Below are 27,899 nucleotides of genomic sequence, written 5' to 3'. Positions count from 1 at the left end.
CCTTACCAAACCCTCTCCCACCACACGGGGCCCAAGAAGGGCCACCCCTGCCCCACACTGCCCTGTGGGACCCTTTGCACCCCGGGCTTTTGTCAGAGCTGCAGTAGCACCCATGAGCACCGGGTGCACACGCTGTCCTGGGTAGGCCCAGTAATTGCTGAACAATTAGCAAAAGCACTGTGTTCTGTTCACTGAAATTGCTATTGCACAGACGGCAGTTGGACCCATGTCCAGCGACCCATGCCCACCTTGGCCCTCCACACGTGCCATGGCTTGTGGTACCCTTAACTCAATTGCGTTTTTTTTTTTTTAATTTAACTTGTTCCTACGTCTGTTATTGCAGGTTTCTTTAAACCTATGGAGTTGCTTCTTGCCCCTCCCTGACACTGAAATTCAGAGCACTCCCCCGAAGGCTCCCACATGGAGGTTTGCTACTGCCCAGCTACCCCTCATCACCCCAGCCCAGGCAGTAGCTGAACCACAGCTATCCTGGTTTCCAGCCCAGTGCTGGACTGGTCCCACCTGCCTCTCAGATGTGCTATGAACAGGCACACTCACCTGGCTCTGACCCATCGGTGTGTTCCATTTATCACACAACTTTTAGGTTGTTCTTTGGTAGCCATGGGCTATATCCTGCAGGTGAATCCAGGCCCAGCGCTGTGTATTCATAAATTCCGGTCTGTTCATAAAATTCTGTGGGAGAAGTTAAGCAGTAAGAGTTACTGCCTGGCCTGCCTGTAACCTTTGGCATCAGATTAACTCAAACCCAGACAGGTTTATCTTAGAAAAAGATTCTAATTCTATTCTTAAATATTGGTATTTCTGAGATATATATAAGTACTATTCTTAAATGATGACATTTATTAAGAACATCGCATATAAGCATACTTCAACGAATTACACTTGTTTCCCCAAAGTTACTCACCATTGGAGAGGCAGTAAAGCCAGCGGGTACACAACATCATAGCAATGCTTACACCTGCAGTCAGCTTCCAGCTCGAGAGACAGCACCTCTGGGGATTAGAACATTGAAAGCTACGTTCAAGCAGTAACTATACATTTTCTTTTCTGAATTTTCCAGTATTCTTTCCATGCCAAAAATATTGTCATTTCACTTTCATAGATACAAATGTCTGAAGTACCTGATTGAAAAGTATTTGATTTTCCAGTAAAAAACAAAGGAAAAAGGTTCTGTTTTAAAAAGTGCTTTTATTCTGCTTATTATACATTATGAAATATGAATCTGAAGTTGCTGCAGTCTCCCTCAAGTACCACAGAATACTCAGTTCCAGCTCATGCTGAGTGGAAGTGGCTCACCTCAGTGGCCTCTCCCGTTGTGGTATGTGAGGAGGATCCACATCAACTCAGGGAGGTGGCATGCAGCCTGCTCATGTTTCAGAGGGCAGAAAAACACACACAGTATTATAAGGCTGCTGGAGGAAAAAAACAAATTTCTGCATGGCGAAACAGTGCATGACAATTGTTTCGGTGAGGTTCTCTCAGCGCAGGCAGTATGCTGTTTTAAAGTTTGACTGTCTGAGGTGAACACAGGAAAAAATAAAGGGGCAAAGCAAAGAGAATGCTGAATAGCTAGGGCAAAAAAGGAAAACTACTGTATTAACTTATTGGATTTAAGCAGGTGTATAATCTCAAAAGGTATCTGAATGCAAGTCAAACTTAATGGAGTCAATGAGGATCTTTAGGATGCCTGGTTTTTTTCCCTTTCCTGGACTTCTGGTACATTTTTAAGAGTCTGGCATCTCCTACCAAAACCAGTATTGACTCCCCCATTTCACTTCAGTAAGAATTGGTCCTAAAGATGAGAAACTTAAAAAGCCAGGCTTAAAAACATTCTCCACACCTCTTGGTATCACTATATTAAACAGGCCTTTGAAACCTGTATTATTCACATAGATAGGCCACATATTGCCAAAGTTTAATATTGGATCTCCGATATCCACCCATTTAGTAATGGAGGCTTTAAGGACTAAGGTAATAGACGAATCAGTTACTCCAGGTAAATTATTATGCATTCCTTGTATGCCAGTGTAGTTGTCATTATTTTTTCCTGAAGAAAGATTATTAATTTCCTAGACATAAAGACATAGGTATGTATTTGTCAGCCCTGGAATAATCTGAAAGCAAGTGAAATTGGCTCCTGTCACAATTTAGGGACAAACTGGGGTTCTCCCTGCTTTGGGTACAGTTTCATGGCATTCCCACTAAAATTTGATCACTTGTGCTGTCCTTTCTTTAGGGGTGTTGAATTTTTCCTTGCATGCAGCAAGCCTCGGGGTGGAGTCCCCAGTTACAATCTTGCTTTAATTTGGGCGCAGCATCTCCAGTTCTGTTCCTACTGACACTGCTAGCTGTGATCAGGAGTATCAATGCTAAGAGAGCTTTCTCAAAGGCTTATTTAATAAAAAACAAGGCCTTCCAGACAAAAAAAGCATCTTTAAAAAAAAAAAAAGGAATGCATTATAAGTATATTTAAATTCCTGAATATTTGCTATCCCTAAGAGTTTGGGAAGAGCTCTGTTGCTTAAGCCATCTCTCTCTCTTGTCCTTTCAAGCATCCTTTCCAGATTACTTCAGTTTCAGTCTGAGAAAAAAATACATCACAGCAAGCGGAGCCCAAGGCGACAGTGAGTGACTTGGGTACATCTGAGAAAGGCCACTTGCAGTAGAAGAGGTCATACATAACATGCCAGCTACAGAAGAAAAATTGTTTATTTGACCACTGTGGCTTGTGGATCAAGAGCAACTCAGACTCCTCTAAGATACCTACATTGCAGATTCATGTTCCCATCCACAGTTGCCAAAAAAGTGCATTATTTCTGGCACGTTCGCCCACACCCAGGAAAGTAGGCCAAGAGCCAGCTCACACAGCCACACAACAGTCACCTGGGGTAAGAGCGAGAGGTCTTCATACAGGGTGGGTGATAACAAAAATAGGTAATCTAATCTAATGCAGGGCTGTTTTCAGTGGTTTTTGCCCCGTTGTCCCTGGTCACCTGTCTGACTGGCTAACTGCCTTTTTGGGTCAATTAGAGCGGGACTGCTCTTCCAAAGTAATTGCACACATACAATGTGCAGACTTTTTTTATAACCAGAAGTAATCCCTCTATTCAGATCTAGGAGGTTTTAATATAACCTTTTCCAGCCCTTCTGTTGGTTGCTCCCAGCCTGCCTGCGCTGTAATTTACCTTCATTGTGTCTGGGTTGAGCTGACCTGGCTCGTTCACAGTCTTGTACAGGTCCATCATTTGGTTATTCCATTGGTAGCCTATACAGAGGAGACACGCTGGATTGTCTCTGTGTTCCTTCCACTGAAAGGTTCAAGTTGAAATTGTCTGTGTACCTTGCCAGGAAACTTAAAACCAACAAAAGTAAATAGTCCCGTCAAATAAAGGGCATCAGTTAACAACAAAATAAGCATTTAGTATTACAACAATACAACAACAATAGCGAGGCTAAAAGACAAAACACGTCAAAGCCTCACACACAAAATGATACTTTCTCATGCTATGTTTCATTTTTTAGTTCAAAATGTTAAGTACAAGTAAGAGCCACATATAAAGAAAGGAACCACTGTGAAAGCTGCTGTGCTCCTCTCAGTCAGTACAAGACAATCCTGACCTTCATGCCATAATATTAAGCCAAAGTTCTTGAAAGGAGGCATTGTTTCAAAAGCCAGAGGTTTTTTCAAGGGTGAGAAATGCCTGTTAAAGACTAGGTTGAAACCCCTGAGGTCACATTACATTTGACATGTGACATCTAAACTTCCTTATCTGAAAGGGGAATTTAGAAAGCTCTCACTCCTCTGTGCTACTTAGCTGTGCTTTGAACAGAATCCAGCATAAGTGTGTATTAACAGAAAGTCCATGGGAAAGCTTTAGATATGGCTTTAGATATCCTTGCTATTTATCTAAATATTTATCTTGTGGTGTGTGAGTATACCTGCTTCTCTCCTTAGGGCCTGCAGAAAGTTATTTTTGTCTCGGATAGGTATGGCATTAAATATACAGCAGATAAAGTGCCACCAGCCCCGCCCCTCTCCCCCCCCATAGCAACACCAGAGGAAACAGTTACCAGAGATGAAAAATGATGTCTTTTCTCATACAGTAGCATGATTCTAGTAAGAGCCCATATACAGATGCACAGACATTTTTACCTCCTTCACAGTACAGAGCATAATAAGCTTATCAAGTGCCAGTACCTTTAACTAATTGCCATGACAGTGACAATGTGACATTAAGAGCTGCAGTGTCACTGACAATGGGTGAAATTCGGGAAGCATTATTTGGACAGAGACACATAGCAGTAAATGCTTATCTAAATTTTTTTAGACAACCTGACTTCTCAAATCTTGTAAAGTGCTCCACTTGTATTAATTTCTCAATGCAGGTTCATTCAGGGGGAAAAAATGTCGTAGCAAAGGGCAAATATTAGCAAGCACATGAAAACGGCAAAATCTTGGCCTGCACCTTCGGCATTAATTTTACCTTCTCTTTAGTGCTTGGGATCCTTTAGCTCCATCTACTGGTACCATGTGCCCTGCAGCAGCCTGCGGAGTGCCAGCCCGGAGGCGACACTCACCTGGACACACCGCACAACAGACAGTGGCAACTACAGATGGAATTGCACGTTTAACCTGATCCTCTCTGGGAAGCTGCTGCTGCAAGTTCAGAAGATCCCCCCTACGAAGTGACAATACCGCCTGGTCACGATGTTCAACCTTCTGACAGCTGGAGTGTCCGGTCAGCCAGTCTCATCGGTCTGTGCAATGAGAAAGGCACACGTAGGTACATGACACATGGAAGATTCATGCATGAAAGATTCACGTAGGTGTCTACGGAAGAGACAGATTGTGTCTTCTTCATTTGGCTGCGGAAAGTCTCACCTTCAAATGAGCTCAAAAATCACAGAGTAACTGAGTAACAAAAATCACAGTAACTTCCAAGTGATACAGTACATGAGGACATTTGAAAAGGCATGAGGAGCTTAGGTTTAGGTAACTTGGTTGCACTCAGATTGTCAAATTCTTGCAGGGGACCCTTTTGAAAAGTGTGCAATATCAAATATCCTAACACTAATGTCCCTAAAATGGCTACCAATAAGCGGTAAAAACCCCACAAGCAGACAAGTTCCCTTAGTCCAATTTTTTGTTTGTTTAGGTTTTTTTGGTTTTTGTTTTTTTGTTGATAGTGTCTCAAATCAGTTCCTTTTCTGGCTATAGAAACGTATCAGTTTCAGAGTCAGTGCATCAGTCCTGCCGCAGCAGCAGCTGGCCTTTCACAGCCCTCCACCGAAGTGTTCACCAATTTACCCCAGGTGAGAATCCGGTCAAATAATCACATAACACCCAGGCCACAACAATAAGGCTTATTTGTGTATCTTCTCAATGAGAATTCAATTTACAGCTATTTACAAAGCTCTTTTTATATCCAACAGCTTTGATACAACTGTATGTATTTTTAAGAAATACTATGTGTTTGTTTATTGTTAACATCTATTTATATGGCCACAGCTTTATTAGAAATGTGGCCGTTCTGTCTTTTCCATAATTGGTGCATAAGGGTTAGAGAGACTTTTTGAAAACTCTGCTGTTTTGACACTATTCATATACAAATAAAGCTCCTTTGACAAACACTTTCAGCTTGGTTTTCTCATATATTTGAATTTAAGCACTATCTTTTTCTAGAAAGAAAATAAAGGCGGAAATTAATTTCTCTCTTTCCCCATAATACCAGATTGAGAGAGAGCTATCAAGAGATATATAAGCACTAACTGTTTTCTACTGGATACTTAAGGGAAACAGATGGGTGTAATTATGGTTTTATGGAGGTCTTACCTAAAATGCTTATACTCAGTTGCCACATTACAGTTTGATTCTCAGTTATAAATATATATATTAATCTTTGTAAAGGTCTGTACAGATTTTAAGCTAAAGGGGAACATAGAGCTTCATAGCTACTTCACAGGGAAAGAAACCACATTAAAATCAGAAGGCACAATGATACTGGAACCTCCAGGACCTAAAGGAGGAGAGTGCTCGTTGCTTAAAACAACTAAAATCGTGCTGCAAATCAGCAGAGGGAGCCAACTGCCTTGTTTTAGAAGTACCAACTCTGCTTGCTACCCTACAGTCAGCCTAGCAGCCTGCGTGCCAAATCTTTACATTGCTTTACCACAGGGTGGTGAATCTCCCATTACCGGCGAGGAATAGGTTGCCTCGCTGTGTCATTTGGTCTAAAGGAAATATTGGGAAAACGTGAGCTTTGCCGCATCATTAAAGTTTACTGACCCATCCAGGCTGTGCCACCACCTCTGGAAGTGACTAGTACCTAAATGCTTTTGAGGAACTTGAGAAAACACCCATTTGGTTACAAAAGCTAACTGAGGGAGAAATAAAAAAGTTATCTTCATCTCCTCCCACTCCTTTACCACTGTGTAAGCATTTTATCTTTTCATATGAGCTGCAGAAGCAGTTTTGCTCAAATCAGTGGGGACAGTTATACATAGAACTTAACTTCTCTGACAAAACCAGCAATAACAATACTGCAATGCCACCCCCATAGTATCTCCTTTCTGTGTTTACTCACCTTTAATTCCTTTAAAGGAATTCTCTTTTTGTTCCCCTATGATAAGACAGTGTAAAACAAAGGAGAAAGTAGCTAATTATCATGATGCATTTCAAAATCTGAACTGCAGTTTTGACAGGTAAAGTAATATGAACACTAAAGTCCATGTGATTTTGGATCTCTAGTTCCAGAACCATTTTTTTTCCCCCACAGGAATTACAAGAAAACACGTACAAGGTTAAAAGACGTGGTCCTCCTGCCCCCAGCTCAGAGAGCCTTTTCCTCATGAGATCTGTTCCTCTTTGTTTCTCATCCTTCATAATGGTGAGTTTGAAGGCTAAACTATCTTTGAGTGACCTCAGTTAAATCAATCAGTCTTCAATGCATTTACACAGGTACTCTTGAGGGAACAATTTGGTTAGCTAATCATTTAATTACAAACTGCTGAATTAATAATGCAGGAGAACTTAACTCAAAATGAGAAGGGCATTATAGGACTGACAGCTGGGAAGAGATGAGGCAACCAATGTAAATTTATTTGTAAAGCGAACATACATTATTTGAAAGCAGTAAAATCCAATAAATGCAGAATCAGACTAATTCTGCAGGTATCTTCCCTTCTCTAGCCAGAGGAGTAGAAGGCTGAGTTCTGTGGCTACAAATATACTCAGATATTTACAGTATTTCCTAATTAGGACCAGTGAAAGGAGGGAAAGTATATATTCTCCTTCCACTAAATATCTTTCTGCTATATGAGTCAGCTCGATAGCAGATGAAGGGTGTGCTGGAGCAATGCTTTTCCCAGCTTAGGGACTGAATGTCTCCAGAGTGCTCCCACCTCTCCAGCACACGTCCACAGCAGGCTGCCTCTCCCCTGCCCCGGGGGATTACAGGCCCCATGGCACGGGGCTCAGGCTGGCATGATGCAACACAACCCAGCATAGCACAGCGCTAGCAGTCTGGGAAGAGCCTTGAACATGATGCAAGAGCTACAACCAAGCAGTGAGACTGTCACCTCAAAAGATCATTGCTCTGATTTCCTTGTCCAGCAGACTCATGCCAATCAATAGTGCTGGCACTGCAGAGGTTTTTGTGGTATTTAAAAGATCAAAAATAAAGATGAAGACTTCCATTTTTCTCAAATGGTATGGGACATTACTTCTGGGGAGCCTTTATGAGGTTCATTCTCTGGAGAAAATCCATCCTGTTTGTAATATCCCTGAGATAACCCCACTCAGCCAGAGATTATCGTTATAGTATCCGCATTGCCCAGGCCACTGTGACTGCTCCCATGCTGTAAGGCAGTGGTAGGTTTGCAGCAGTGGATTGAGCATTGCCCCATTCCCCTTCCCTGGATAAAACTTCCCTGTAGGTAAGAAAAGGTTTCTCTGATTCTCAGCACCGCTCCAGGACTGGAGATGCTAACCTCAAGCACCATTTGCAGCACGCTGCCAGAGCTAAATCCCCTCCTCCGTAATGAATGGTTTTAGCTGTGCATCCCAAACCTGAAATACCTCACAACACTTTCATTTAACACTGCTAGATGATAATCCTGCAACCAGGTCCAAGGGCTATATTCAGTTTCCATCTCTGCTGCTCACTTGTTCCATTAGCTTATCATGCTGTTTTTCACAGTTATGAATGGGAAATATTTATAAGTACATGACAAACATGGATGAGAGCCAGTTTACCAAGGTTTCTAAAGCTCTCAGAGACCATGGGGAAAAAGAAACAGAGGAGTGTCCAGTGTTTGCTTAAAGCGCTGAATTTTTTAATGTTATTTTTCATAAACTGAAGTCCACCTGTATGTGTTAATATACTGTACTGCAGATGCCTGAGGTATTTACAATTATGTGTAAGATGTAGCAGAGTTTGGGTAGGATGTAAGGATGAATTTTGAATTGATTTTCACTTTATCTGAGCTCTATATTGTTTCTTTATTTATACCGTAGAATAAAATATCCTATAAGGTTTTTGTTTAATTACTGTGATTTACAGAACACTTTTGCATAGTCTGCTGGTTATATAGCTATCATCCCATTCTATTAATATTTTCATTATCAGAGATTAAGGGTGTTTTCCATTTGCTGTTCAGCTGCAGGAGAGAACTGCTTAGCTTGGCCCAGTGATCTGTAAAGTCAGAAGTGTTGCACTATGCACCACAGACTGGTGCATACACAATATGGTATAGACTGTTTGCCTGACTTAAATTTAGGTCTGTTTTAATGCTGTTGCAGGAAACATTAGAAGTGTAGTAAATAGCAAAAATGCTATTATTTATAGAATGAACACACTGACTTACAAATTACCATACGATCCAGAAATGACTACATAAAATATCCCACCACTCCAATACCCTAACTTTCCTACTACAACATAGTTTATCTGTTTTACTTTCAATGTCTGAAGATAGCACTGTTCTGCTGCTTTTTCATGATCGCTCTACGCTGACATTTTCTGGGCCCAATATAAAACCAGATTAAGTTCTATGAGTTTCTATGAGCATAATTCAACATTTGAAACACTATTAGGGTGCTGCGTTTGTTCATTCAGCCAGGAGAGAAGTTCAGCCCAGTGCAGGCAGTCAGCACAAGACCTGGCAACCAGCTAACTCTAAAACATCTATCCACAGGAGCAAATCTCACTGTTTCAGAGGTAAAATCCAAACATTAGCTCTGATTTGAATATTTTACAATGTTTTCACTGTAAATTTCCCATTACGCGTCTCATGACTTCCCTGTTTGTCCCATACCTGCACTACATCAAGAAACTCTAGGAAGTCTACTGTAAAAAATGAAATAGCACCAACACATTTTCCTAGAGCAGGATATCATGGAATAATGAGTAAGTACTGCATTTATAATAGATGCAAGAACCATTCCTGCTCTTACTAAATCTGCTTATCAGAAGCAAGAGCACGCTAATAAGCAAACAAGGAAAAATATTCAAGTATGTTTCATTTCCTGCCCAAATGTCAGTGTATAAAAATAGATTTTTTTTTTTTTCCCCATCTAAAGTGAACTCACAACTGTTAATGAGAAACATTGCCAAAAAGTCATTTGAGCATGGCAAGCAATCAGGTGCATCAGGTAAGGGAGGAATGTTGGAAAAAAGGACAGATATATCATCTCAGCACAGACCATCTAGGAACATAGCACCTATGTTATGTCTAAAATAACTAAGTGACATCTCTATTATCTGTACTGGAAACCTGGATTCCCTCACTGGCTTTCACAACAAATTTAATAAGCATTGCCTCAGTATCAGACTGCCTCTGGAACACGTCTGTACTGACATCATTGTCCTAGGCACTACAATCAAGATCAAGAATAGTAACTTACAAACTAACATCCACAGCACAACCATAAATCAGTGTTGCTACTTCCATAAAACTGGTAACCATCTCAAACACTCTCCAAAAGCAGTAAAATACTCCCTGACCTTCAGACACTACCCTATTTGCTCTGGGAAAAACACTTCCGTGTCTTATCTCCTTAACCTAAAAAGGACTTTTCTACAGCGAAAATATACTGTGAGATAGAATTTACAGGGAAACTGTTACAAATTACATCCTATGCAGGAAGAAGTTATCTGAAAAGTATCTCTCAAGAACCTCTTTTCAGACACTTGGAATGAAAATGGAGCAAGTGGAGCTAGATATTTGACAACAGATTTGAACGTTGCAATTTCTCATCTCCACAGTAAGTAGTCCCATCACAGTAAACACTTTTCACAACAAAGCCATTCAAATACTATGTTCCTACTGTTACATATCCTAATATAAACTTCTACGAAAGTCTACTTAGTAGACTAAATGCTACCAATCTACTAAATGCTCTCATGGAAACACACATAACTATACACTAAAATGGACTTTCATAAACATTTACTAAAGGACAGGAACAGGCAGCGGGGGAACATTTCTCAAAAAACATTTACTCCACCTCTCACTTCTTGTTCCTGATCTACAAAGACAGCTTCAAAAGATGTGCATCCTCCTTAGGCCATGACTACTGCCTATCTTTATTTTCCCTGATATTATCTCATTGATATCTAATTAAAGTCAGAGAAACCCAGCCGGTATTTAGCTTTGAAGTCTATTGCCTGTATGTCACACTTGAAGGAATTGCATGCCCAGAAGTTTTTCTACATTTTCCTGTTTATACAACAAAAAAGTTACCTCTATCTACAAATTCTCTCTTAATTATGTCTGAAGAGCAGCACAGCTGTAACCCTGAAAGAAGGATTCCTTACCCCTCAAGCCGGTAGGCCTCCAGGTCAGAAAGTTGCTGCTGATAGTTTTATACACCCATAAACCAAACTGAGAGGAACCAATAACGATAGAAAAACACTTGCAGTGTCTGCTTGACTTTTTGCCAATAGAGTATTTTTGTTCTGTTTTTTGTAAGTTATTCCATAATTCTTCTATTTCTAGCATTTTCAATTTTAGAATATCTTTTCTGATTCCTTCTGATTAAATACACTGCAATAGTTTTTTCATCTCACTAGTAAGTGGTATGTTCCTTGGGACTTTAATGTATACATACATTTAAACTACAAACACTTTTTGTTACTTGTTCATGGCATGTTTGGTTCTCACTAACTTACACTAATTGAAAAATAAAAAGGCAAAATATCTACTTGGTATTGAAAATTCCAGTACAACTAGAAAGCTGATCTCCTGTGTTAGCATAGCTGCTTTTGTAACCATTCTGCTTTGCCATCAGTAGTTATCAACAACATAGCTAATAAGTGTTAAATATTATATAATCCATATACTAATCGAAAGCAGATGTACTCAGAGCAAAAATTTCAGATTGATGTGCAAAAATATATTTCACATATTTTATTTTTCAGCAAAGCACATTACACATATAAGCATGCAGTCATTCAATAATCTGAACTGTTAAACACCTGTTTGTATTAACTCTAACGCCATTCTGCTGCAATGATACTGGAAGAAGTATGTCTTTGAAATTGTCTGTAGGGGAATGAAAGTCAAATTTGTAGCTGTCATTTCTTCTTCAACAGACCTATTACTGAAGTGTAATTAATCTCTTTTCCAACTGCTTAAGCACAAAGAGGATTTTCCCATTCTACATGTAACCCATTACTAAACACAAAAGGAAAATTGTGCCCTTGGTTGCATTTGCAGGAGCCTAGTGCATTTGCTGGCGTTTCCACAGTGTTCCTGGCATTTGTTTCTGCTATACTTACTTCCAGTGGAAAACTTCAGGGGTTCCTCCTCGCTTCCTTTCCTACACATTCCAGATTGTGAAACAGGCTGTGTGATAGAAGAAAAAGTAACTACATAACCTATCACTTCTCTTTTGGGCCACGTGGGCTGTTAGATTTTAGAAGACAGACCCTTCCTTTCATAATGGTCATAACGGTCAGTGCCATTACCAGTGTGCAATTGGACTTCAACAGAGTAACCGCCCCAAGAATTTACGGGCCCTGGTGGTATGGCGTCCAGCAGCAGGAACATCACAAGCCAGCAATTTTAAGGCAATGTCCGAGATGGATAATATTGTTCTTATGTCATGCAATGTATTGTGAAGTTGCTGACCCACAGATTTGTGTTTGAAAGTATGTGAAGTCATACGTATGAGTTCAGTTTTTGTTCTGCTTACCAACATGACATGAAGTTTACGAGGTTTTTTTTTTAACTGTTACTATGTCTTAGAGAAGTAACCAAAACCAAAGTTAGCCTTAAGAGTGCTCAGGCCATAGAGTCCTGCGGCACACACCCAAAGGGTATCTTATATATGATGACAAACTGGTACACTTCTGTTTTTAATAAAGGTATAATATACCCTGGATAAATTTTATTAAAACAGGCGTTCTCCAAAACTAATGGTACAGTTAACAAACTTACAGCCTTTAAGAAACAGAAGCAGGCTCTTGTTGACTCTGCTCTTCAGAAAAAGGGGAAGTCGTCAATAGTCTCTCCCATTTCTACCTTTGCCCTAAATGAAGGCTATACAGCATATAATTTTTGCACTATTTATGGTAAAAGATAGGTCTTTGGTGGAGGAATTAATTACCAACTGAGAAAAGGTGATACTTGTAGCACCGACAAGGGTGATTAATTCAGTTACAAACCTGCACTCACTTCCCTGTGCCAAGACACTTACTGTTTTGAGAACAGGATTTTGACAGAAAGGAAACACATAGGAATTCACATACAGAAAATTTAAAGGCTGTTCCTTCATCTCACAGTTTTCCAGTCAGCTTACAATATGCAGATTTTCATTTCTTCAAAGAAAAGAAAACATTAGCTCACTACCAAGTTAATGGCAAACAGTAAGTCACATAGTAGAATGTAACATTCACGTCTTGTTATTTCATATATAAACCTGTACTTTAAAGTGTTATCTAAAATAACATACATGGTTACCAGACCAAATAGCCTATATAAACTATGCTGAAAATATCATCTTTATTTACAGGAACCTAATTAAAATGAACTTTAACTGTGTTTGAGATCTGCAATAACTCTTCTCTCTCACAGCCAGACCACAGCCCAGCTTTATGCTGCTGGGCAGAGCTCTAAGGAGGAAGATGCCCCTCACACACATGAAGAAAGCATTGGCCACGCAAAGATCTGGCTCACCTGCTTCTGGAAGAGGTGGGAAGCAGCTTGCAAACAATCACACTCTGATCAGGTGTCATGTCTTGTTACCTATCCCACCCTTTAGGCTTTACAATTACACGATACCCTTTGTTCAAGAGAACTTTAAAATTGCTTTTCTGACCCTTGGTGGTGTTCTGCCAATACATTGTGGAATTTAGCAAAAAAAAAAAAAAAAGCTTAGACATCCTTTCATTCTGTTTGAGCTTCTACATATATACATTATCATAATCTTCTAGCACTGTTGGTAATCACAACTACAAGAAATAAGCAAAAAGAAAATCAGGAATATATGATGTTATTTTATAGGCACCTCTATAACCATGTAATTCGCTTCATAGTTAATTTACTGAATTCCAATATCTGCTTTAAAGAAAAACAACTGGCTTGGGTTGTATAAAAATGCTACCTTTGAGACCCAAGAAATCCCACGCTGCTTTACCCAGCATGAATTAGATACCAGAAGAATCATTCCTTGCAAACAGAGCATCCAGTATGCACTCAGAAACTGCTCACACAGAGCCCTAGTATTAGCACTATTAGCTCTTGCTCTTTCATGATTTAATGAAAATGGTCTGCTTCAAAAGAAACAGCTAATCAGATAATCACATTAGACTATCTCATAGGCCTTGAGCAGTCAAGCTCCCAGAAAAATCATTCAATAAGACAACAGGATTACAGCTTTTATGACTATACATTGTATTTATCACAAAGCATGGCCAACATTCACACTGAGGTTGCAAGATTATTACACGGTTACCTGTGCTCTATAAAATAGAGATGTCATGTTGAACAGATTATAAAACGGTACTGCATTATTAGATATTAATAGCATGTTACTTTTATTATTAATCATCATTACCTATCACCAAAACATTAGTACTTCAGTGTAAACACTGCAAAACATATACATGATTTAACTGATTGAATATTGACAGATTCAAACACTTTGGATCTGTTATCTATCCACAAGATCTAGAAATAAGGCATATAGTCAGGAGATGAGGAGAGTTTAAACAAACAGCCCGAGTGCTTTGCTTTCCTCCCACACACCTTAACTCTGTCAGTTATGCTGCTGGATTCCTCATAGCAAATCTCGTATCTTGAGGAGATCATACCTGAGGAAGGCTGTTAGCTGGCTGAAACATCATTCTTTTAGTTTTTTTCACTTTCCTGTGTACAAAGGAAACAAACAGTGAATAGCTAGAGGGCTTAGTCTTTTTAAAAATCTTGACAGAGTTTTCTGCTAGGAAGATAACTGTGTGGCCTGAGAGACTTCATTTGTTCATGCTCACACATTTATACACAACTGACACTTTATTCCACTCATAGGATCTTGACATAAAATTGTAGAACTGATTACATCTCTGTGATAGAAGCTTGACAGTTTTCCCACACAGCCCTGTCAAAACTTCCCATCAGTAGCTGTAAACAGAATTAGCAGGGTGGCCACTTAGCAACCAAATGCTTTTGCTTTTGCAATCTTACAGCATGGCGCCGTCTTCTTTTAGGCTGAATGCACTCCTGTCCATATGGCGGCCACTGAAAATCTTGGGGCAGCATTTTGCTATTCTGACTCTGCACTTCTTCAGAATCAGAGTCATCTTGCTGCATTGAAGGAAAATGCCTATCTGGATAAATCTCCTTCAGTTTATCCTCAAAGAATACATCTAGGCATCGTCCAGCCTCAGCAACCTCTGAATCTGGCTGTAAGAGAATAAATGACCATTCAGTGTTACCGCACACAGAAATCATCAAGGATCAAAATCAAATGATTACCCTACCCTAGCGTCTCGCCTTGGTTCTGTCTGCTACATCTCCATTAGTCTCCTGCACACTTTCTATAGCCCATTAGTCCCTCTGCATTTACAATGTAAGTAAAAATCAGATGCTGCTATTAAGGAACATGTTTCTGCACCTCTAAGAAAGAGAGATGTGCAGTGAACTAGAAAGAAAAGCAGTCATCATTGCTTAGGAATTTCTATGCACCTGAATTTTCCGTAGCTATTTTGCTGGCTGTGACTGGCTTCTCACAGCAAACTCAGTATCATTCCAAAAAGTTGTCCGCTAAGATGTCCCTCTTTAATCTTAGATCCATATATATCTCAAGTTCTCAGATCTATATATATCTCCATTTCTGCCATTAAAAAAAAAATATATATCATTTCCAAAGAGTAAAACTGGTTAATACTTCTGTTCATCTCAATCCCATATCTGATGTCAATGGAACCAATAGTTATACCAGCGTGACAGCTTGAAAGAGCAACCCTCTGGTTTGTATCCCCCCACCCATACATATTAGAAACCTACATAATTGAACTTTGCACAGTTCCAAAACATGAGACGCACGTCAGTCACAAGTTCCTCAGGTGCAGAATAGTGGGACTTGTCCTTTTTTTGCAGCTTGTTTCGTATGATTGACAAATCCATTGGCCTTTTGATGATCTGATAATAATGTCGAGCCTACAATAAGAATAAAACGCAGGTATGTAACATTTTTAATTAAAACATTTCCTCTCCAGTGACTTCTATCCAAGTTTGGACAGAAGTCACTGCACGGGATTCCTTGCATCAAGGAAGAGAGCTCTAGCCTTTCGGTGCCTACACTTGCACATCTTCCTGGGTGCTTTTTGGTTTGATTAAAAACATATTTGCTTGCAAGATTGATCTTGAAAACAGCACACTTCAGTGACTACTCTGCTATTTTTACTTTCTAAAGTTTATCATCAGATATAAATGTCGTCATTTAACCATAATCAATAATATATGTAACATTGACAGTTAGCTAACATTTCCCCCAAGCAGTTATAAAAATAATGTGCTGAGATACTGGCAGCTGATACTGTGGCAAGTAGTCTGCCAAGAGTGACTAAAAATACGCTACTATGCATTCTTTTTAAAGTTCAACAAAAGTCTTTTTCAATGGGCACCAGCTACCAGGATATCCCACTCCTTAAATCTTTCTGGGTCAAAACCTACTTGTTAGGTAATGTGTTGCATAAGTTCATTGCAAGCTTTATTAGGTGGAATGTTTTTTATAGTTATTTGGACTATTCCTTCACATAAAATCTTTTTTGTTTTTCTCTCATTTCCCCCCTCCAACTTGTTTCACATTGTGTTCTATTGTTACCATAGCATGAATCTACATCTTCCTTAAAATAGCCAGTTAATATTGCAAATGTTGAGTACATGGATGAAACAGCAGTCTCTATATCCTCCCCTGAACACAGTCACATTACCACCTTTGTGCAAAACACCAGAAAAGAGGGAGTCCAGGGTTCTTTCTAAAGCACACCTCTCTTATGGCAGTGCAACATTCTCCATGTATGCAGCAAGTCGACTTTCTTAATCACTGGAACACCTCATACACCTTTAGTATCCTACCAGCATCTTAAATTGGCACCCAAACCTGGCCTGAGAACACTGGCCAGCATTTACCTGCCTCTGACCTGGCACCTTCAAAGCACTTGCAAGAGGGAAAACACCTACCCTTCCCTAGGAAGCAATACTGTTCAGAAAAAAAAGCTAATGAGTATCTTTCAAGAAGACAAAGGAGAAACTCGCGAGGTGTGCCAGAGTATTCTTCGGATTCCCTCTGACCCATGCATGTGCAGTACCTACCAGGGGGCTGACGGGTTCATGGAAGGGGAGGCTCATACTACTGCAGAACAGGGAAAGCACCAGCTTCTCACACTTCTGTAGAAGCAAAATTTGAAATACATTTTAATTCAAAACAAATGAGTTTCATTCTTGCCCTTAGTTAATCAATCATACTAACACAAGGGGAGTTTTCATGTAGTCTGTGCATTTCTGATGCAAAATGGCACACTTGACTCTAATCTGGCAGACGTTTTGCCTCATGCATTTTTATAGTTTTGAAAGTGAGGATAGTCAAGAAATGCAAGAAAAGAAACACCATGTAAAAATTTTTGTATGTATATATCTTTCCTGGAAACTCTCAGGAATTCATCGCTATCACTGTTTCCTTTCTGCACTCCAGATCTATTCCTTGGCGCTTGACAAAAACAACACCAGCAACAGTGTGGAAACAGTTAAATGGGAAATGTTTCACATTGTTCATATCCATTCATACAAATGGGTGTAAGTTATGTAGTTGGTAGTACTGTATGAAAACAGTTCTGTTCAATCATTGTTAACTTGTAAAACACTTACAGTAGTCTTTGGTTTTTTCACTGATGCAAAAAAATGCACTACAAAAAACATTATAAGCCATGTTTGCTCACAAGCAATGGAGCTTCTAATCAACTTCATTTTCTAAATAGAACCTCACTAATCAAGACCCAGATCCCAACTATTTCTGGCCAGTTGTACCCAATCCAATAGAAACAGGGATCACATCAATGTCAAGAAGTCATGTCCAGGTCTTTATGGACAGAATAGCTCAGGTCTGGAAACAGCATGGATGAATTTGAGCAGTGCTGTGGCTATGCTCATAGGCCTTGCCAAGGGGCCCCAGTGCTTTAAGAACCATTGCAGTTGTCTTCACGTATGGTGCCCAGACTAGACCAGTGCCTTATTCTAGGCTTCATTTGTGCAGGGCCAGCTCAGCATCTGCGTTCAGCTGTGTGGACTTAGCCTCCCCATCCAGCAGTCACCAATATACACAGGATATGTATTTGGAACTTGTGGCTTCCAAGTATAAAGTGGACTTTAAGAAAAGGCATTTTTTCATGGGAGATTTGGTAGAGGAAACTGGCAATGGGGATGTAAAGAGACAAGCTTTCATCTAGGCTGAGTTAACAGTGCCTAAATGTCATCTTCAAGGGGATTAATGGTACATACGAAGACTGTATGATGATTTCAATCCAACTGAAAGTCAAAAAGCATCTACATCACAAAAATGTCATTGCAACTGGCCTAAGTAGATGTCTGAGAAGGTGCCAAGTCTTAAAGGAAAAAGATTCAGTGGCAGAAAGCCAGGCAAAGTTGACTCAGGGAAGCTTGCTCTGCTGCTGCGTGCGATTTCCCTGTTCAAAGGAGAAAGGAATTCCAGATCTGCCTGTTTCATCTTTCTATAACATGCCATTCATTTTAAAATTGGACAGCAATGTCTAGATAGAAGAGAATGATATAATTGAATACTAACAATGCTTTTGTTGTATTTACTACTCTCTGAAACATTTGAGTAGCAACCAAGTCAAAACAGTCATCTTTCCAATGAAGAGGTAAAGCCTCATGCTGAGATCATATGTCCTTTTCTAAATAGTACAATATATAGTTATTCCCACCTTCTGGTCATAGTCATCAAGGCCATATTGTGCATTATAGCTGTGGCTGTAGCGTGTGTTTTCACAGTCATATTCTACCTCCGGCTTCACTGGATTACGACAAAGCGTGCACACCCATTCTCCCCTGCAAAACAAGAAACCAAAAACTTGTGTCAAATTTTATCAGCAACCTTGTCAAATAACAAACCTCAGGAATCCCTGTATTTGGAAAGAAGTCTCATCCTTAACTAGTATTACAACAGCAGACAATCTGAAGCCCATTGTACTAGGTGTTCTTCAAGAGACTTGAATCTATTTAGAAGTGTAATAATTTCAGATTCTACTCATTGCACGTTTTCTGTCACAGAGAAAAAGACAAAATAGTGTTTGAAATCATGTACCAGCAGTGTGTGCACTTGCATTGATTCAAGTGCTGTTTTTAAAAGAAATATTAAGGAAAAATAGCCAACCGTTGGGTCATAAGACAAAACCAGATCCGTTTGATAATTGATACATTTATTATCAATTGATATGATAACTGACGTATTTATCTAAGAAATCAACATTATCAGAAAAGGTCATAATGTGTGCTAGTACACAGGTTCCCAAACCAAACAGACATAATTCTGCATGGGCATAAGTGTCCTTCCTAATAGATCCATTTTCAGAAACCTCTTGAAGAATTTCATGAAGGCAGTGATGCAACTTCTGCAACATCAGGGTCCGAATAACTATAGATTAAGGTATATTAAAGAACTATGAATACAGAACTTTAGTTAAGGGAATTAATTTATTTCATTAGAATTTAACTTTGCCTAGGAAGTTTATTTTAAAAGGAAAACTTGGTTTTCACATTGTTTTGAAACCAGAGGTTTAGTAATGACTTAGCTATTAGAGAAAAGAGTGAAAAGCCAAGAGATGGAAATTCCTGCTTTTTGAACAGAAAGAACAAACCAGAATCTCCAAACTAATATCTCACAACGTATTTTTCTCAGCTGAGACAGTTATTTGGGCTTGGCACAAATGAAGTAGCTTCTGGTCCCACCTGGTAATGATTTGTAACAGAATTCAGAATTATACACCACCAGTAATGCACATTATTCAGCCTCACTTTTAAAGTTTGGTATGTGGACGTGTACCCAATTCTGGCTCTTTGTCGCATACAACTCATCTGTGACAAGTTGCTAGGGAATGTATGTCTTAGGGAAACCAATGTCCTAATTCCACAAAAGCCACAATAATCCTAAATTTCCCATAAAACTGGCTAGAAAACTGAATAGGAACTCACTGATTGCCCTTTCCTTGCGCTAGTCACTGTTCTTGCAGAGAAGAGCTGATGTCTACACCACAGATGTTACATGAGAGGATTTTCTTTTTCTCCAGTAAGTCGTAAGAATGTTTTTAAAGCTCAGGTCTGCCACCTCCTTTGTTGTACTGGCCAGCTAACTGCAGAAAGGGCATACATGGCTGGGAACAGTTCTTGTTAATAATTCATCTAGTTCCTAATGTGTAAGACAATTCTCCCCTTTGCAAGAAAAGTAACAAAAAAGGCAAGAGAGAGATGCAGTCCTTGCCCTTGTGTAAGGTTGACACATACATCCCTGAGGATATATTCTGCCCCAAGGCAGTGAGCAGAAACTGAGCACATTAGCAAAATGTCATACATACTCACACTGGAAAGCTGAGCAGGGCTGGAACATGGCAGGAGAGATGGAAGACCTTGGGGCAGTGATCACAGCACAACAGTTCTCCTCCATTAAGACACACAGCACAGAAATCCTCATTTTCAATTGGATTGATTTCCTGAGTAACCGGAGATTTTTTCATGATGGAGATGCCATTGCTGAGCTTCTGATCAACAGACGGAGTATCTATAGGATGAGATTGTGTCTGTCCTGCAGCCTGGGATACGAGAAATTTTCTGTCCTCTGAGTTCTCCTCTTTGGATTTCAGTCCTTCAGGTGGACTATCTTTATTTATCTTAAGGAAGAAAAATCTGGGATCACACAATCATCATTTTCTTATATAAGCATATAACAGCAGTGGTTATCTGCAGACAAAATGGTTTCTCTGCAGTGAACTCTACTGCACTGGGCACTGGGGTTCAGCAGGCCCACGCTCAGCTTGACGTCTGCCACTGGCTGGCCAGGTCACCTTGGTCAAGTCATTTCTTCCACATACCACAATGTAATAGCACCGTCAGAGAGCTGTACAGATTTCATATCACAGATGATAGAAACAGGACACTTTACAATCTTATTTGCAAATTTTACAGTAAACAGCAAAAAAAAAAAAAAAGTATAGTTTTTTGTTCCCACCAGAAATTCCCATTTCCTTCTGTGGAAAGAAGTTCACACTCAAGACTCCAATGAAGCAACAGAATACAAAGCTTTTAAAAATCTATTACAGTGTGATTTCTGGAATCGGTTCCTAGCACTCAAATATGCATTTGGGTCAGTTTTAAGCTATTTATCCTATATTTGTAACTAGACAGACAAGCCAGGTTGTTTGCCAGAACACAAAAACACTACAGCTATCCAATCCCAGAGACAGACTTCTCAGAAATGGAAGTATCAGGTAGCTACACAGCAAACTAAAAGCTGCGTTGTCTATTACTTCAACCCACCACAGAACTGTCCGAGGGTGAAATGAATCAACAGACTTGTTTAGTGTATTTCTTTATACATTTAGTATAAAGATTTACAAGTATTTTAGTAATTTTATGATTTTTAGTATTAAAGATTTACACAAACAGATACAGTCTATCACTTTCAGAAACTGTGGGATAAAGGCGAGAAAGCAGGTAAAGCCTCAAGGAAATTCCACGCACCTTTACAGACATACTTGAAGACTGGGTCCCACATTCAGTTATCAGGAGGAAATTGCCCTCCTGTTCATTGTCCTGTGGCTGGAGCTTAAACACCGGGAGCTCCCCTGCTTCTGATGCACATATTTTCAGACGTTCCAGTCGCACATAGGGGATCTTCTGCTCCTTAGGGCCAGCTCTACAATCAAAATGACATAGGGTTAAATTCAGTCATATTCCACAAAATTCTCCTCCCTACTCATTTTCAACATTTTTCATGCACTATTGTTGGCGCTTCTTTTCCTTTGTAACTGTGACCCTGCTGGCTAAACGCTGAAAATCTGGACTTTTTTTCATATGCTGATTCTTTAAGAAATGTGAATGCAATCACTTTAAATTAATCATATGTGTAAATGCATTACTAACTTCTGTGCTAAAACTTTGCCCTGCTCCGTATATTTTTAATTATTTCAATTTAAGTCATGCTTGATACTTTTCAGTGTGGCTGGCTTCAAGCAGGAACACAGCACATCATCAACTTTACTTTAAAATATTATCACAGCAGTAGCTGAAAATAAAATTTTATGAAGTTGTTGAGATAATGTTAATCCCTAATGTTCCCATTGTATTTTTTAGGTTTAATTGGAGCTAAACAGTTTCTAATTGTTCAAGTGAGATAAGTTTGCAAATATTTATTCATTCTGGAAAATTACACAGAATAACAGAAATACATGAACTCATCACTTCTTTTAAATTGTTGTTTTCAAGTTTAAGAGAATACTTTACAACTTTCAGTGCTACTATCTATAAGGAATCTTGCATTCTTTTTAAGTTCTCCGTTATCATTAAGTATGATAAATTTTCTAAATACATGCATAAAATTTCATGGCCAGGGCTTTTGTATAAAAAAAGACGCTGTTACCTGACATTCTGATTGCTTTTCATATCCATTTCAAAATGTTCCTTTTCACAGTTATTGGAATCTGGAACAGAAGATAAGAAAATGAATAAAATATTTATAATATCAGAGTCAGATTAGGGTAGAAAGTACTTCAATATTCATGTACTTCTGACTGGTGTTTAATACGATATCACAAGTGAATTATGGAATCATTTCATCTATATGTATAGAAAATGTGTATGCTCTTTTCTATTCTGAGATACAGTCTTTGTCTTTCTCTTTGCTTTTAACCACAGCTTCTGTACTGAATATAAGGAGCCTTTCCAAAACATTTTGTCGAAATGGTTACATTCCCAAGGAATTATATATGTACACAGCCATGCCACATTCATCCATATACATGGAACAACATAAGTAATCCTCTTTGTTATACAGCCTTCACTTGAGAAAAACAGACCTACTGAGGTCTGAACCCCTGAGGCTCAGGAAGTCTCTGTGGTCTCCTGCTCCATGCTAAGAAGCTTCTGGATAATTCTAGTTACTTGAAAACAGGAAGGAACCTGTGTCTCCCATCTACTACTGAGGGATGAAACCTACACTGTATGATTCCTTTCTATCCTCCAGCGTATGTAACACAAACGTATGAATTCAAAACTATCCATTATATAAGCATGCAAGTAACTGTAGCTCTTGACTGATACTAGACACAAGAGTAACAAAACAACTTTGGAGAGATGGGATGGGGTAGAGATGAATGCCCCAGTGGATGCCACCCTAATACCAGTCCACTGACAAATTTCATAGTAACTCCTTCTTTTGTTAGGAATTAGTTTGACATAGACAATACTAACAAGAAAACAAACCAAGTATCATGGTTATCTGGAGATAAGTGAGTGCCAGGAAAACATCGGGTTTTTTAAAGAAAATCTAGCTCAGGTTGCTAGTACCTAACCCATGGATTGAAAGCAATGTGTGTTTAAGCTAACAAGCCTGCGTGGCTTGTTCCCAGCCACAGGAAACACAATACAATCAAAACTGACAAGGAAAGGTGCATTTCACGTCACTCCTATAGTGTTATTCACTTGTGATTGTTGCTCAGCTGAAGGGTGGTAGTCAGGGCTCTGCACAGAATTACTAAAGGGTGACTGCACATTGAGCTGAAGGAGCCACTCTCTTTGCATGCATTCAAACCAGAAGATGTTCCAGTGGTGCTGGGTTCCTAATATTAATCAATATTTCCATCAGCAACTTGGCTCATGAAATAATAGTACCTATAAAACTTGTGGAAAACACCAGACTAGAGGGGTTGTAAACACTGTGGAGAATGTTTACAATTAAAAAAATGATCTTAATAGATCAGAGAAAAAAAACCTTCTAAATCAGTAAGACTGAACTGAGATAACTGTAAGTATTATGCTTATGAAGGATCAGATGAATGTAATCACAAAGGAAAATAACTGACTACGGAACTGTTCTGTAGAAGGAACTAAGGGTTAACGTGGACTGTTCATTACATGCAAGTCAACCACGTAATGCTGCTGCTGCAAAAAAGGTGAATGCCATCCTGCAGCATATTACCAGCAGTGAGAAGTGTAAAACACAAGAAGTTGATACCCTGGCTCTGCATGGCACCCCAGAGGCCTCAGCTACAGCACTGCCTTTGGCTGTGGGCAGCACTCTTTAATTGCAGAGAACCCAGAATTGCGAGCAGGAATTAGGTGGTTTTAAAAAATCACAACCCTGACCCATGAGGAGAGACTGAAACCATTAGATTTGTTTAGTCTAGGAAAGAGAAGGGGAGGGGAGGGTGTTTACACAAGCCATGATAAGAAGAAAAGTGGCTGTAAGAGAGAAAATGATGAAATGATGTACAATTTTTACCACATCCCTTGGGGCTAGGATAAGTATTTTGTTGTAAATTAATCTGAAATGTTTAGATTTGGTATTAGAAAAGGATGAGTCATTGGAGATATATACCAGAAGCAGTGAGGTTTGGCAGCACAGCACTGCTGAAGCTAGTAAGTCCTACTGAGAGCCACCAGCAAAGATAACGTTGCCTTTGCAACAGAGTTAATCTCTCTCACTGATGCACACTGCATACGGTGACTGTATCTCCTCAGGTCTCCCCTCACTGCACGCCTTTAAACAGTGAGAGCAGGATGGGAATTGCTCACTCCTGATTCTTCCTTGTGAAAAGGGAGCAGCATTGAATTCAACACTCCAGTCTTTCCATCCTCTTGCACAACAGGACCTGTGCTTTGCACAGAGCAAATTTGTAGCACCTGTTATAGATAGTGAGATTCTGTATATTGGGGCTGCTTTCTGTGTGTAGTGTCACCGGACCCAAACCAGATACTACAAAGCTGCTCCTCTCAGAGACACATAAGCCTGACTGGGGCACAGCTTTTTAGGGGTGCGCTTGACTCTTACAACTCACACAAATGATTGTGGCATAATTGTCACAATTTGGCATAGTACATATAAGAGAAGACAAATACATTTCCTTGGCTCACTGAGCTAGGCCTCCTTTGTACTAATTAGAATTCTCTGAATAAAAATACAGCACAGAGATAGAAATATTAATTCATCTTTCACAGAGAAAAGCAGCCAAATATTGGCATAAGTCACAGGATAACAGCTTGATCCTGCAATCCCTTGCTTGCATGAATACTCCCATTGACTTCTGGAGTTTGCAGGAATGAGGCTTTACAGTGTAGCACAAGGATGCTGGCAATTTGCCCATGAAAAGAGTTAAGTATGGTCTAATTCTCCATTAAGGCTGAAGAAATAGGCCTTGGCTGAAGGGAATGTTCCACAGTAGACAGAGCCAAGCAAAAGCACATACTGTGCAATATATTAACCTAACAAAAATTTGCTGTGCTACTGATGTGAAGGACTTAGCAGAAGGCACATTACATTTTGGAAGTAATTTTTTTTTCAATTGAATTTGGACTCTTCAAACCAGCTCTTCAATAGTCATAACTGCAGGTGTCATTAACAGGAGTGCTTCTAAGAGAATTAATACTCCAGGTACTTCACACAGACACACTCATTTCTGGTTCATAGATGAAGAATGTTACAAATTCAAGGCATATCATTTCCATGTTTTTCCTCCACAAATGAGAGCAAACATGCTTTTCCATTGGATTAAGTACTCTGATAATATTTGAAGCTTGCTGGAAAAGCACTTTTATATGTAAGTACATTAATAAGCATACTGCTTTGCAATGCTTGCAATGCACAGTGCTAAGAAAGAAAGAAAAACCAAAAACCTAAATGAAATAATGAAAAGCCTGGTACCTTCTTTGCTTCTAAGTTGTCTCATTCTGGCATTCACGGGCAGGAAAGAAGTGTTACTGAGCAGTTCAGAAGGAGAAGTGCAATGTTGAGATTTTTTGATCGAAAGATTTATAGGTTCTTCCAGCACTTTTTGCATAGAAAGAGTTAATTCATTAACTACTTCTTGCCCAGCAGTAGCCAAGCTGTTTTCTAGAGGATGATCTACAGTACTGAAGTCTTCATTTTCCAGCTTCAGGTGGAAAAAAAATAAAATCAAATATTATTAATAGTTTTCTTTCTTTCCATCTTAAGAAAATAATTTGTAATCAGTATTCACATACCAGATAAGGAAAACTTTACTTACTGAAATAGCTGCCTTTGACTGACTAACTAACAATAACATGTACTATCAATGAAAGTGGATTCCCTTTCAGTAGAGGAGTTTGAGCGATTCCTACCTTGCACTTAGTGCTGCCCTGGAGTGCATCACCTGGTGCGAGGCCAGCGGCAGCCCCAGGGCTCAGGTCACTTGGAGCTCTGTCCAACGCCAAGCTGTAGCTGGGCACTGACTCTGGTGGAGTATCACAGTCATAAAGGGCATTCGGGGATGGGCCAAGTGTTACAGCAGCTGCACCTTGCATCTGTGGATTGGCCGAGCTAGATAACCTTGTTGAAGGTAATTCCATTTCTAAACCGTTTGAAAAGCCCACAATGCTTAAGGATGCCGAACGCTGGGAAAAGAAAAAAGAAGAAAACCCCAATACGTTAATAAGCTTTTCAGCAGCTAAATGCTACTGTTCTTTCTATAATGGATGAGATACTCTGTTTCAGCTATACATAATCAACCAGTTGTGTTACGAGGGCTTGAAAGTATCTATTGTAATCTTATACCATTTCCAAAAGCTTTAGTTTCCAACATTAAAACTGCAAACTGGAAAAGGAGACACCTAGGTTACTCTTCCGTGATTTACAAAAAATTTCTTCCTTTGATCAGTCCAAGGGATCCTGATATTTAACTCCCTACAATGAATGGGAAATCTAAGCATGTAGAATATTGTACTAAATCAACCCTTGATATAAACCCTACTAGCTTCCATTAAGTTATTCCAGAAGAAATAAGATTCAGATCAGAAATTTTATCATTTTATTCAAAAATCATCAGATCACTTTATTCAGAAAGAAGATCGAGAAGAAGTGAGATTCAGATCTGACACAAGTGGATGAAACTATTCTTACCGTTAATGATGCTGAAAACTTTATGCTAGTTAGTGAGTCTGTCCCATTAAAACCTAAGGCACTTGCCCTTGAAATATCATAGTGTAAACCCAGAAACATTCTACATGTGCTAAAGAGGAAAGGATGTACATGTCTATTTTCCAAAGAAAGGGAATATTTACCAAAGTCTCTGAAATAGTTTTAGCAACATGCATTTTCTACTGCCTCATGATTTGTCACTGCAAAAACCACAGAAATACTGTTATACAAAACAAAGCAAATCCACCCATCAAGGTGACTTCCTTACACTGCGTTACATCCAGGAATGTGTGACTGTACTGAAATCAGGACTCTTCTAGCATCCACATGAAGCAAATATAAGCAGTCTTACGAAGTATGCAGATCTGTCATTTAAATATGTAATTTTCCATTTATTTCATCATAGTTCATTGGTGTTTCACCCTTGATAATTGACTGAATAAATCCTTGTCATTTGACTACAATACAGTAAATAGCACTCATTGTAATATAAATCAAGACAAAAGAAATGTGTTGATTGCATCTGAATTAGAGTCTAATTTCATTGTTATACTTATTTTTCTGCCAGGGGCCTGTGACTTAGAAGTGAATCTGAGACAGGGCCCATTTCCTAGATTTAATTAGTATTTTTCTCAACTGTTATTCCATTTTGGATTTTGATACCTTTGTCCATCTTAATCCAACAGTGGTAAAGACAGTAGCCTAGATTGAGTTGTCAGTTGTGCCTGTGTAAATCCTACATAAAGCCAAAGAAGTCAGTCTTGAATTCCTCTGCTTGCAATGCATATCACCTATGTGCTAAGAGAACACTCTGCTCACAGACATTAATTTCCACCTAAGGATGTAATTTAATTTCCTTTTCCTCAATTTGCAATAGACGCTACAGTAGGAGCTTTGCCTGAACAGTGACCACTTACATTCAATGAGACAAAATAGCCCGCATTTGAGACAGAAAGAGGTCAGCTCTTCTGCAGCGCTAGGGAAGGTTTGTGCCATTCTACCACACAGTGCTCTAGTAAGTCTGTTTTAAACAGTCCTTTCATGTAGAAGGCACCCCAGAGAGTACTGGGTCTCTGCAGCCAGGGTACTGGCCATTTTCCTCCTCTTGAGGCAAGTGAATGCCCCTGAATCTAAGCCGTCTGAGCTATAACAACTTCTTGGAACCAGCTGGATCTCGTCAAACACGTTCTTCCTACCTTACATTTGAGCTGAA

The 27,899-nt window shown here is 39.4% G+C and overlaps 1 protein-coding gene and 1 long non-coding RNA gene across 2 annotated transcripts in view; both read right to left on the bottom strand.

Moving 5' to 3' along the window:
* Positions 1-610: 610 nt before the first annotated feature.
* On the bottom strand, positions 611-3,265 carry LOC127017444 (uncharacterized). Its single transcript, XR_007766587.1, has 3 exons — positions 3,207-3,265; positions 926-1,013; positions 611-693 (listed from the first exon to the last, which is right to left on the bottom strand). It is a non-coding gene; the product is annotated as an uncharacterized LOC127017444 (long non-coding RNA).
* A 10,889-nt stretch (positions 3,266-14,154) lies between these two features.
* The window catches only part of TRIM66 (tripartite motif containing 66), a 51,310-nt gene continuing 37,565 nt past the window's right edge, over positions 14,155-27,899 (bottom strand). The window contains exons 11-20 of the mRNA XM_050897335.1: positions 25,891-26,163; positions 25,454-25,682; positions 22,175-22,235; positions 21,277-21,451; positions 20,119-20,426; positions 18,468-18,591; positions 16,840-16,914; positions 15,529-15,681; positions 14,712-14,925; positions 14,155-14,395 (exon numbers count right to left, since the gene is read on the bottom strand). Coding sequence (XP_050753292.1) covers positions 14,331-14,395; positions 14,712-14,925; positions 15,529-15,681; positions 16,840-16,914; positions 18,468-18,591; positions 20,119-20,426; positions 21,277-21,451; positions 22,175-22,235; positions 25,454-25,682; positions 25,891-26,163 — 1,677 coding nt within the window. The 3' untranslated portion in view covers positions 14,155-14,330. The remainder of the gene's footprint in view (positions 14,396-14,711; positions 14,926-15,528; positions 15,682-16,839; positions 16,915-18,467; positions 18,592-20,118; positions 20,427-21,276; positions 21,452-22,174; positions 22,236-25,453; positions 25,683-25,890; positions 26,164-27,899) is intronic.

The sequence above is a fragment of the Gymnogyps californianus genome, chromosome 5, assembly GCF_018139145.2.
Source record: "Gymnogyps californianus isolate 813 chromosome 5, ASM1813914v2, whole genome shotgun sequence".
Classification (NCBI taxonomy): Eukaryota; Metazoa; Chordata; class Aves; order Accipitriformes; family Cathartidae; genus Gymnogyps; species Gymnogyps californianus.
The sequence above is the reverse complement of the archived record's forward strand: the minus strand, read 5'-3'. Positions and strand labels throughout refer to the sequence as shown.